Raw genomic sequence first — 11350 nt, forward strand, 5'->3', positions numbered from 1 at the left:
CAAACTTTGATTTTCTTTATCTTAATTCATCTGGATAAATACAACACTAAGAAAATAATACTTTTAATATTATATTTTTACTAATACTCTATTTTTTATTTTTTTCCATAATGTTTAAAAACCTTTAATATATGTAAGTTTTAAGTTTTGATCTAAAATTTTAATTTAAAATGGATTTTAAAACAAACTTAAATATGATAAAACCAATATTAAAGCAAATTTTACCTTTTAATAGTGTAGTAATCATTAAATCAATTAAAGTAATCTATAAAAACACATAAAATTTTATACTGAGCTAAGTTTATTTTTAACTAACTTTTATTTACACTTCAATCAATGATTTAACTAACTTCTTAAGTGAGATACTATTCATCAACAGATTTTTTTCATAACTTGTAAATAAAAGCAACTTGTTAAGTTGTGACAAACGCAGAAAAAATAAATAACTAACACTTTGTGGATATAAAGAAATTGATATTTAATATTAAGAATTTGTAGCTTTTGCAGTATTTTTACGGCTTAGTGCCGCACTAACAAAACACTCATACTCACTTACCACGTCTGATGTGCCTGACCGCTTTAAAAATAACTAGTTACTCAATTTTTTGTTTATTTTAGTATTTGTTAAACCCTGAAAATATAATATTTTTCATTCTTACTGTAATAAAATAACTAACTTTAGATTAATTTATTCAAGTGTACTTAAGTTAAAGCAACTTAAACTCGATAGCAGAAGATTATCAATAAAACATTTTGTGTTAATTTATACTTACAAAATATTTTAATACTATTTGGAATCTATTTGTTTTCTATAGTTAAACTAAACCGTATCAATCATTTTTTCAAAACTACAACCTAAATTTATGAGACATTTAGCGTTAAAATTTAGTTTTTTTATCGAATATAAAATTGTTTATTCAGATTTTTAAGTTTAATAAAACGGTATCAAACTATAATTTGTTCATCGAATTTCAATTTAAACTTACCAAATAAAGTTAAAAAGTAACATTTGGTACTATTATAGAAAGGTTTTTGAACGTATTTATATACCATTTGCGACTTATTATTAATAGATTATTCATTTGTTTTTTATATTTTATTACACAAAGCTTTTCAAAGCTATAGGAGTTTCATTCTCAAGTGATAAATTTTAATGAAATTTAAAAAAAAAGGTTATAGAACAGCTTCAAAAAATAACTTTAAATTATGACGTATTAATAAATTCAAATAAATACAAAATTTAGATATTTAACAAGTAAAACTAAAGTAAATGTATGTTTGAATTTATTAATAGACTTACATTTACTTTAGTTTTACTTGCTAATCTCTAAATTTTGTATTTATTTGAATTTATTTATACGTCATAATTTAAATCAGATTGAATTTATTCATACAAAACTAGCTTACATTTGTGATATTTGCTACCTATGTCATAGATAGCAATAAAACCAATTAAATGCTATAAGTTTTTAAAATGTTAGTTGTCAAAAAAATATTTTTAGAAAAAATATTTTTTAATTTATTTGTAACAAATTAAGATCTAATTTAGATGTTGAAGCACACTAAGAATGTTTGAAAACGTTTTAAGAGCATTACAAAACTATTTTACAGTTGTAGTATGGTAATGTCAATAGTTTATTATTACAGTAAGTTATTACATATAAGTTAACTGTTAACAACTAGTCAAAAATGTGTTCGGTTTTGAACATTCTGTCAGTCAGTTTTCTTTTTGAACCACCAAATAATCTTGCATAAGAAGTAAGAGTCAAAAACTATAAACGCAACATTTTAACGTTAATAAGTTATTGTTAATTTTTTTTTATTCTTACCAGAAAGTATGCGCACCCAAACACTTAAAGTAAAAGCAAACTACTATATACACACAAAGCATCAATTTCCTGTGATGTCCAAAAAGTTTAAAGGTTTTACTCAAAACCAAGTTATCATAATTTGTCACAACTAATACTTCTGACTACTTTATCAGTCAGAAATAGTGAAACAGAAAAACATAAAAAAGTACTTGCTTTAAACATACGTTCCTGGACATTTTAATAGTACAAGATTGTAAAAAAAAATAATGGGAGATTCATAATTGCTTTTTGTTATAATTGCATGATTTAAGTTTTAATCAACCGAAACTTTTGATATTTCATGTGAATATTATAAGGGAGTAATTAAATTTTAAGTTACTCAATTTATTCAGTAAATGCTAAGTTTTTTAAGTTTTACTGATGTAAACGACTTTGTATTCAAAAACTGTAACTCCAGTAGCTACACATATAATAATATAAAACACTTAAAAAAAATTAAAAATGTAATTGATTACTACTTTGTTATTCTGAAACAGAATTAAATTAACTAAAACAAGTAACTATTAATTGCTAAATAGTATCAGTTTGTTTTTTTTTAATATTACACTCATAGGTGCTGTATAATAATCTAAAATTCTTTGAAAAGATAGTAGCTAATTTAAGGTAAGTTTATAAAATAATTAAAACAAGACAGTACTATTGTGCTTTATGAGTTTGAAAAGAATTGTAAAACTACCTTTATTGTGTTTTATAATTAAATTCTAAATATTGTTCTTTTTTTTATACTTTTATTTTTAGTTATCTAAGCTATAAAGATATTATTTTCAATAAATATTTTGATAAAACAAAAGAGATCAGTTTATCGATACTAAAAATAGTGCACTTTATTGTTAAAGTTTTTTAATCAAACAAAACTTTTTATGAATTTCGTCCCGTGAAAATACTATGCCAATTAAGTACCATGTTTTATAGATATTTTAACAAGACTTTTTTTAAATTTTTAACAGGCGGACATAGGGGAAAAATTTAATAAATAATAAATATTTATTTGTACTATAGATATTGATACACATTCATGTGTTGTATTTATTTGGTTGATTAAGATCAAAATTTAAGGTTTTAAAAGTTTAAACATAAAGTTGTTTTTTAATCTTGCAAAATCTCAAAATTTTAATGTAAAGAACTCTATATAAAGTTAATATTTTATTTATATACGTATAAGTATCTAAATGTCTAGTTCACGTGTGAACCATGTTTTGTAAAAGGTACTTACTAAGTTATGCTCTTTTTAAATAATGTAGTGAAATCAAACGTCATACATATAAAAAAAATTAGTATTTTTTTGACAAAAACACCTTACTTAAACAACATGTTGTTTATTTATTTGTTTAAGAAGTTATGTTAGTACATAAAAAAAAGATTAATGTATTCACAAACGTTAGCTAAGTTATATTTTTAAAAGTCACAATTACTTACAAATCTCTAAAGCAAATATGGCATGTATTTTATAATAAAACGCGAAACTGTTAAGACATTACAGATTCGAAAAAGACTTGTCATTAAAGTTGTGTTAATAAAAAATATTTTGTGTTTCACATATGTGCTTAAAACTAGTTTTGTACGACTTTTTTAGAAGTTAAATTACCTTAAAAAAGTTTTATTTGAATTATTAAACTATAGTAAGTTGTAATTAAGGTTAATCTTAAAAAAATCACATGCACTAAAGGGATTTAAACAAATTAAAAAAAAGAATAAAGCAACAACTGTTTTGTATATCCTCAGTCTATGTCATTAACAAGGCATTTTTAAAGTTTTATTTTACTATTGAAAAGTACTTATCAAAATTAGTTAAATCTAAAAAAAGATTATAAATTATGCAACAGATTATTAACGTTACATACTAAATAAGTACAACTTAATTAAGTATTATAGTTATCAAATAAAATTAGCAAATTAATCTATTTAAGTCATTAAACTATTATACAAGCTTTGTAATAATAAATAAATTAACAATAGTGGTTTGTATTGTATTAGATTTATGTTTTATTTAAATATTTTAAGCACTTTCAGTTAATACATGCGTGTATATATATTTGTAAGGATAGTAATGAAAAAACAAAATTAAAAAAAAAAATTTTTACTTACTTAGAAAAATATTTCAAATATTTTTGAAGCATTTACTAAACGGTGATTTAGCTTTAATTTTTCTTATTTAGTGTAAAAAATAAATAAGCACTAAAACTGCTTAGTAATTGATAAAGTGATTACTAAGCAGTATATAATATAGAAATATATTAGTGTACAATAGTACCTACTTAAATAAGTAAAACTAAATTTATCAAAACTTTCTCTGAGTAGCTTTAAAATAATAAAAACAGTCAAATTGTTTATTATATGAATTAAAACTAGTCTGCTAGTTATACAAATGAAACTAGCTTTAATTGAAAAAAATTGGTGTTAGTAATTATCTTTAATTTAGTAACTGTCGAGTAGATTTTAAAAATGCATTACAGTCACTTTTGCACGTAACCAATTTTGCACAGTATAATTTTACAAGGTTTATTTTAATTACATACCAACTTTAGTTTGATTATAACTTAACATTATTTAGTTTTTATTATCATTTCGTTTCTTATTAACACTTATTTAAATTTCAGTAAGTTATTTTTTAGTTATATAAAATATTAGTTATGTAATTAATGTAATTTATATAAGCGAAATGAGTGCAAAATTAAAGCTTCGTGCAAAAGTGACGATTCGTGCAAAACTGTTCAAAACCGCATTTCAAAACAAGATAGTGCTTTGAAACAACATTGTTAAATGTACTTAATCTTAGTTCTACTGTAAAACTATACTAATTCATTTGTTATCCGTTTTGTATTAAACCATGCTTTTTATTTGTTAATATTATCTTATTGTTTGTAGGTTTTTATATTAAAAGTTTCGTACGCTTTTATCTTTTTGTTTTGTAGGACTTTTTTTCACTACTTATTTTTGTTTTGTTTGTTTTTTTTGTGAGAGATAGTATATGAGCACTTAAAAAGAAGATATAAGTTTTATAGGCTATATAAGTTTTCTAGAAATGTTAGTTTTCTTAGAAACCTTTTTTCTATTGTAACATATTTACTGTAAATGTTTTTTGTAAAATTTTAAATAAAGAAGAACAAACTTTTTGTTTAAACTAGTATAAATAAGCAAAGATTTTATAAAACTATTTACTTTTTTCTTCTATTAGTGTTAATATTTAGATATTCTATGCAAAATTTTTCAAAAGTTAAAAAGTATAGATTTTTATCAAAAGTTTAACTAATAGTTTTACTGCTTTTTTTGATGACAAACATTAATTAGTTTAAAGTTACTTATAACTTCATGTTATTAACTTCATATATATATATATAACTGTCAATTTTTATTAGTAGCTAAACTAGTTTTGTCTTCAATACTATCAATACTATCATACTTCAATATTTAAAAGTCATACTTTAATAAATGTCAATTTACATACTAAGTTATAGCCAATAATTTTTTATCTTAATAGTAGTTATAACCAAAATAAATTAATCGTTTTTAGTTAATTTTTTATAACCTGTACCTTTATAACATTTCAGCTATTGAATACTCTATAAATTATAACTATTTATTTTAAAAAATGAACACTGACTTAGAAAAAGGGGTCGTCGAAGCTATTGAGCTCAAAGAATTAAACACTGCAGAGAAACCTTCTAATGTAACTCCGAAGATGGAGTCTGAAGAAGAGGTAGTAAATGAGCCACTGCACAGAAGAATATGGACAATTCTGACCAAGGGAGAGAATTTGCTCGTCACTCTTATTGTTATTTGTTAGTTTGTTTTTATTATTATGCATACAATTATTTCTAAAAAAAAGTAAAAGTATGGAGATTGCAAAGTACAAAAACTAGAATGAGCTTTTGGTTTAAATATAAAATTAATTTTATTATTAGTTTCAATCTCACAATTGTAACAAACTAAGTACTTATTATTACTAATATAATTTAAGAAATAAAAAAATAATGCCACTACTATACTATTTGGCGAGTCATTGTGATTATTTAACTTAATTTGCATTACAATAGTATAAGCGTTTTTAAATGAAAACAATGTTGTAGTTCTTTTTGTTTTAGTTTTACCCATTTTTTGTTTTAACTTCTTATCTCTCTCTCTCTCTTTTTCATTAAGTTTTAAAGTTTTAAATTACTAAAATAATTTCTTTTTTAGTTGCGATTATTGGAATTGTGATTGGCACCCAATGCAGTGGAGCATCACCTACCGCAGTGCTACTCATTAAATTTCCCGGGGAGATCTTCATGAGGATGTTGAAAGCTATGATCGTTCCAATCATATTCACCAGCATCGTTTGTGGTTAGTAAAAATTGTAGTTAAACTGAAAACAGTTTTAAAAGATGATAAAGTTCAAAGTAAATAAATAATCACTTATGAATGTAATTTTGCTTAATAATAGTTTTGCAAAGTTTTGATAAACAACTTTAGGTCTGGCAAGGATATTATTTTGTTTTTTTAAAATTTAAATAAGTTTTAAAAAGTTAAATTATGTTACTGTAATTTTATTAAACTTGTCTGTTTGTAAATAAATATTGTTAATATCAAAACCAACTTTCAGGTCTTGCGAGCATAGACGTATCCAACCTGAAGCGCATCGGGTTGCACGCTCTCACCTTCTTCATGTCCACCACCTTCCTGGCTGTCATCCTCGGAATCTGCCTGGTGCTCGCCATCAAGCCCGGCGTCATCACCAACTTCGAGGGGGAGAATGGAGAGCTGCCGACCAACAGAGAAGTTTCCACCATCGACACCTTCCTCGATCTGATCAGGTAACTTTCAGTTCTAGTTGATAAAACACAGGAAGGGATGTTTGAACCAGACTTGTTAAAATGCTAAAATTTACTATTGTAATTCAGCGTATAAACTTTGGTTTGTTTTAAGTTAGTAATTTCACGCTCGAGTAAACAAAGCAATGCTTTTTACATGTTTGGTTTGAACTCTTCTAAACCATTTAAAATGACTTTTGATTTAATTTTGACGACGTTCTACCATACTTTGCGGTAATATACAAATAACGAAGTGTAATTTTATATAACTTGTTAGTGAATTTGCTTGTACGTTTAGCTTTTAGGACTAGTTTTTAAAATTTAGCGCATTTTTACTGTAGTAAATGACTAATGTAGAGCTAAAAAGTTGTCATAATCAAATAAACTGTGGAAAAGTCATGTGTATCTCTTTGAAATGATCTTTAAAATTTGCTTTCTTTCTTATTATCAAGGTAACTGTCGGTTATAAAGACATAGTGAATTGTTCAGATAAAATTTTAATATCTTTATAAACTTCTAGTAAAGTTCTTTAAAGTAAATTAATCAGATAAGTTTTTAAAAAATGTTAAAAAATGTTTTACAGAAACTTAGTTCCAGGAAATCTTTTGGCAACAACGTTTCGAGGAGTGAGTTTTTTTTTATTTTACTTATACTAGCTATACTTGTTAGTAAAAAAATATATAAATGAGTTTTTTTCTAGATAAAATATTTTTCATAGTCATGTAAAATAAATGTTTTTTAAAGCCCTTAGCTATGTTGCTTGTTATTAACATGTTTAATTATCCGAAAATAAGTTTATTGCTAAAAACAAATATTAAACATTGTACATTTTAAACTTGAAAAGTTACTCTGAAATAATTTACTGTTTATTTTTTAGTCTAAAACGGAACTAACTTACGTGAATGTGACCGATGCTCTTAATAATACCATAATTGAGCCACATCGGAGAATTGTAAAAACTGATGGACCGAACACCTTAGGTAAGTTGTTTGATTTGAGAGTATTTTTAGAATTTGTTATTAGAACTTACATTTCAACTAGGCAAGTTTTTGATTAGTATTTATTTTAACAAAACTAAATTGTTTTGAATACACTTTATTTTAATAAAATAATTTATATGATGCACTAATGACCGTTTTCTACAAAACTTGGTTTAATGGATATTTTTCTGAATAATAGAATTATATCTGTGTTTCTATGAAGTACAGATCTATAATTGCTTCTAACTGCATATTCTGTATATCTTTATAAAAATAAACTAAACTAACATGAACATTCAAACATTTTTAGGTCTCATTAGTTTCGCCATGTTTTTCGGTGTTATGATTAGCAGCATGGGAGAAAATGCCACAACAGTGCGAAACTTTTTCGAAGAAGCCAACAAAATTTTCATGAAAATAATATTGAAACTTTTATGGTCAGTTAAAATGAATTGTAAATAAAATTATTTCTTTGTACTGCAACAGACTATTAAGTAAAAATAAAACTTACTCACAATAGGTAGTTTACTTAGAAATAAATATTAAACAAAACATACACAAAGTAGAAAGAAAGGTAATAAAGCAACAAATTTGAAACCTTTTAGGTTTTCTCCTATTGGTGTTTGCAGTTTGATTGCCGGAAATTTGCTCGAAGACAGTAAACTGGACGAAATGCTGATTACACTTGTTTACTATATTGTAAGTTTAATTCTTTATAAATATTTCTACTAGTTTAATATTGTATGTATAATAGAATAAAAAGTTTACAATTTTATACGTTCACTTCAGTTAATTTTTTATAATACTCTATTGTTTACTGTATCCTAAGTGTTAAAATTTACAAATACTTTATATTTTAATTTTGCTATGACCAATTTACCTTATTATTTATTATCATAGTTCAGTAGAAAACTAATATATAGAAAATATATTCGAACAAAATGTTGTTTTAATCAAAATATTTGTTTTATGTTAGAACAAAAGATAGTTAAGTATAACATTTTAAAAAGTTTTACTAGCCTAAAATATCAAAATGTTTATAAACTTTTCACTTACTTACTACTAACTTGATTACTTTTTTATCTATTTAAAAAAAAAAAAATTGATTAAAAAAATTCAACACCTTAATAAAAACTACAAGAAGCTCACTGTAATCTATTATTAAAAATATTAAATTTGCTAACTAAATATCTAACGTATAAATAAACGAATTTAAAAACAGTTAAAACTTAATAGTGGTCTTGCAATTAATTATCAAGTCATTTTTCTTCTCATTTATTTGTTTTTCCTCGCAAAACATAAATACAATAACTAACAAAATACTAAATAAAAACTATTAATAAAAAAAAACTAAAAACAGCTAACAATTATCAGCGAACTTGAAATTAATTCATCAGTAATTCCCCTCTAACTTATTTGCTTTTACTTGCAAAAGAAGAAAGTAATATTTAGCATAATCCTGAATAAAAAATTTATATTAAAAAACTAAAAACAGTTAACAGTAATCAGCGGACTCGCAATTCACTCCCTAATAATCCTTCCTCTCATCTACTTCGCCATCACCCGCAAGAATCCTCTCAATCTGTTCAAGGCGGTCATCAAGGCCCTCCTGCTTGCCTTCGGTACATCTTCGAGGTTTAATTTCAGTTTTTTTTTTTAATTTGATAATTTTTAATGCTTTAGAAACATAGTTTTACTAATATACTGTTTTTTATGTACCTTGCGGTTTTATTCTTTTGAATACAAATATAGCTTTTGTTTGAGTGAAAAAAAAAAACTTATTTACCAAATAAAGTTTATTCATAAGTAGTCAAAATTTTAATCATAAGTATTCATAGGTAGTTAAAATAAAGGTTTGGTCAGGCTTAGGCTCTATAGACTTTTGCTGATACTTTTTTTTATCACTAGTAGTATAGATATTTTACTTTTTGATAGCCATATAACTTTTTTTAGTGCTGAACCACACTACCTATAAATTTTCTAAGAAAAGGTAGTTTATCAAAAACTCTATGTTAAAAATAAAATGAATTTATTATTGTTTTTTAATTTACAATATTATCAGTGCCGGAACCCTACCAATGTCGATGGACTGCCTTGCGAAGTTCGGTTTGAACGAGGAAATAATCAAGTTGGTCTTACCACTAGGTGCCACCATGAACATGAACGGAACAGCTTTGTTGGAAGGAGTTGCTTCGATCACCATCGCTCAAATGGCTGGCATCAAACTGACTTTCATACAAATTCTTGTTGTTAGGTTAGAAAAAAAAAGTTAAAACTAATAATTGTTAAGTGATTGAAAATTACTGTAATCACAATCGCACAAATGGCCGGCATCAAACTTACTTTCATTCAAATTCTTGTTGTTAGGTAAGTAATAAAAAGTTGAAACTAAAAATTATGTATGATTAAAAAGTTATTGTAACCACTATCGCTCAGATGGCTGGCATCAAACTTACTTTCATACAAATTCTCGTTGTTAGGTTAGAAAAAGATAACAAAAATAAAAAATAATTAGTAATCGAAAAGTTGCTTCAACACTTTTAGCACTAATAGCCAGTTTTAAATTTTCGTCCAAACGCTCGTGAAAACAATCGAAGCAATTTAAATGAATTTTACATATTTAAATTTTTTTTTAATTTTCAGTATAACATCAACGATGGCATCTATTGGAGCTGCTGCAATTCCGAGTGCTGGATTGGTCACCCTTATCATGGTATTTATTTGGTTTTAATATTAATAAATTAATTAGTTACATATAAAATGTGCAGGTATTTAACTCAATTTTAACATTAATGAATATATATTAATTATGATGTTATAGAAATGTTGACTTCTATTTAAATATTTTCAATCTAAATTTATTATATATGATTATTGGGTATTAACTTGAATTTAATTTATTATAAACACATATATAATAACTTCAGTTTAAATAAATATAAACTAATCATATAGTACTAAATAGCACAAACTATATATTTTTTTTTAAACAATAAATATATTAACCGATTATTCTTAAAACTTATATTTTTTACATTGAATAGGTACTAACATCGATTGGAATACCAGTAGATAAAGTCGCTTTACTCTGGACCATTGACTGGATTCTGTAAGTTAAACTTGTAGATTTTTTGAAACTTTTAAACATTTTTTTCATCTAGTGTAAGTAATCAATGTTGTAAACAGTTTTGAAAATTACAAATTATCCAAATATTCGATGTAAAATTGTCAAACAACAAGTATTACTAGTTATTAAAACTTAACTTTGTATTAAGCAGTACGATTGTTAATAAATGTATTGATAATCTGTAAAATAAATTTTATTTTGTTTCTATAACATATTTACAGTGGTAGAATAAGAACGATTGTAAATGTTTTTGGGAAGTTCGTATATTAATCATTAACAATAATACTTTATTTTCTATTTACAGTGACCTAATTTGACTTATTGTAAATGTTTTTGAAATTTTTTATATTAACTATTTTTGATAACAATTTATATTCAATCTACAGTGACAGAATGAATTCGACCTGTTATAAATGCTTTTGGGAATTGTGTATATTATTTATTTATAATAATATTTTATTTTCAATTTACAGTGACAGAATTAGAACTGTTGTAAATGTTTTCGGAGACTGCGTGGGAGCCGCTATAGTGCATCATTTGAACAAAGATCATCTCATTAAGCCTCAAGTTAATGATGCTGTTTAA

At 24.7% G+C, this 11350-nt stretch overlaps 1 protein-coding gene across 1 annotated transcript; it reads left to right on the top strand.

The window, feature by feature from the left end:
• Positions 1 to 5460: 5460 nt before the first annotated feature.
• Positions 5461 to 11350, top strand: LOC145845234 (excitatory amino acid transporter 2-like). Its single transcript, XM_082952656.1, has 12 exons — positions 5461 to 5650; positions 6048 to 6191; positions 6451 to 6661; positions 7242 to 7284; positions 7536 to 7638; positions 7949 to 8075; positions 8244 to 8337; positions 9134 to 9273; positions 9701 to 9892; positions 10282 to 10351; positions 10683 to 10747; positions 11239 to 11350. The coding sequence occupies exons 1-12, from the start codon at positions 5461 to 5463 to the stop codon at positions 11348 to 11350; spliced, it is 1491 nt and encodes a 496-aa protein (XP_082808782.1).

Source organism: Thalia democratica, chromosome 9 (genome assembly GCF_965202585.1).
Source record: "Thalia democratica chromosome 9, ktThaDemo2.hap1.1, whole genome shotgun sequence".
NCBI lineage: Eukaryota > Metazoa > Chordata > Thaliacea > Salpida > Salpidae > Thalia > Thalia democratica.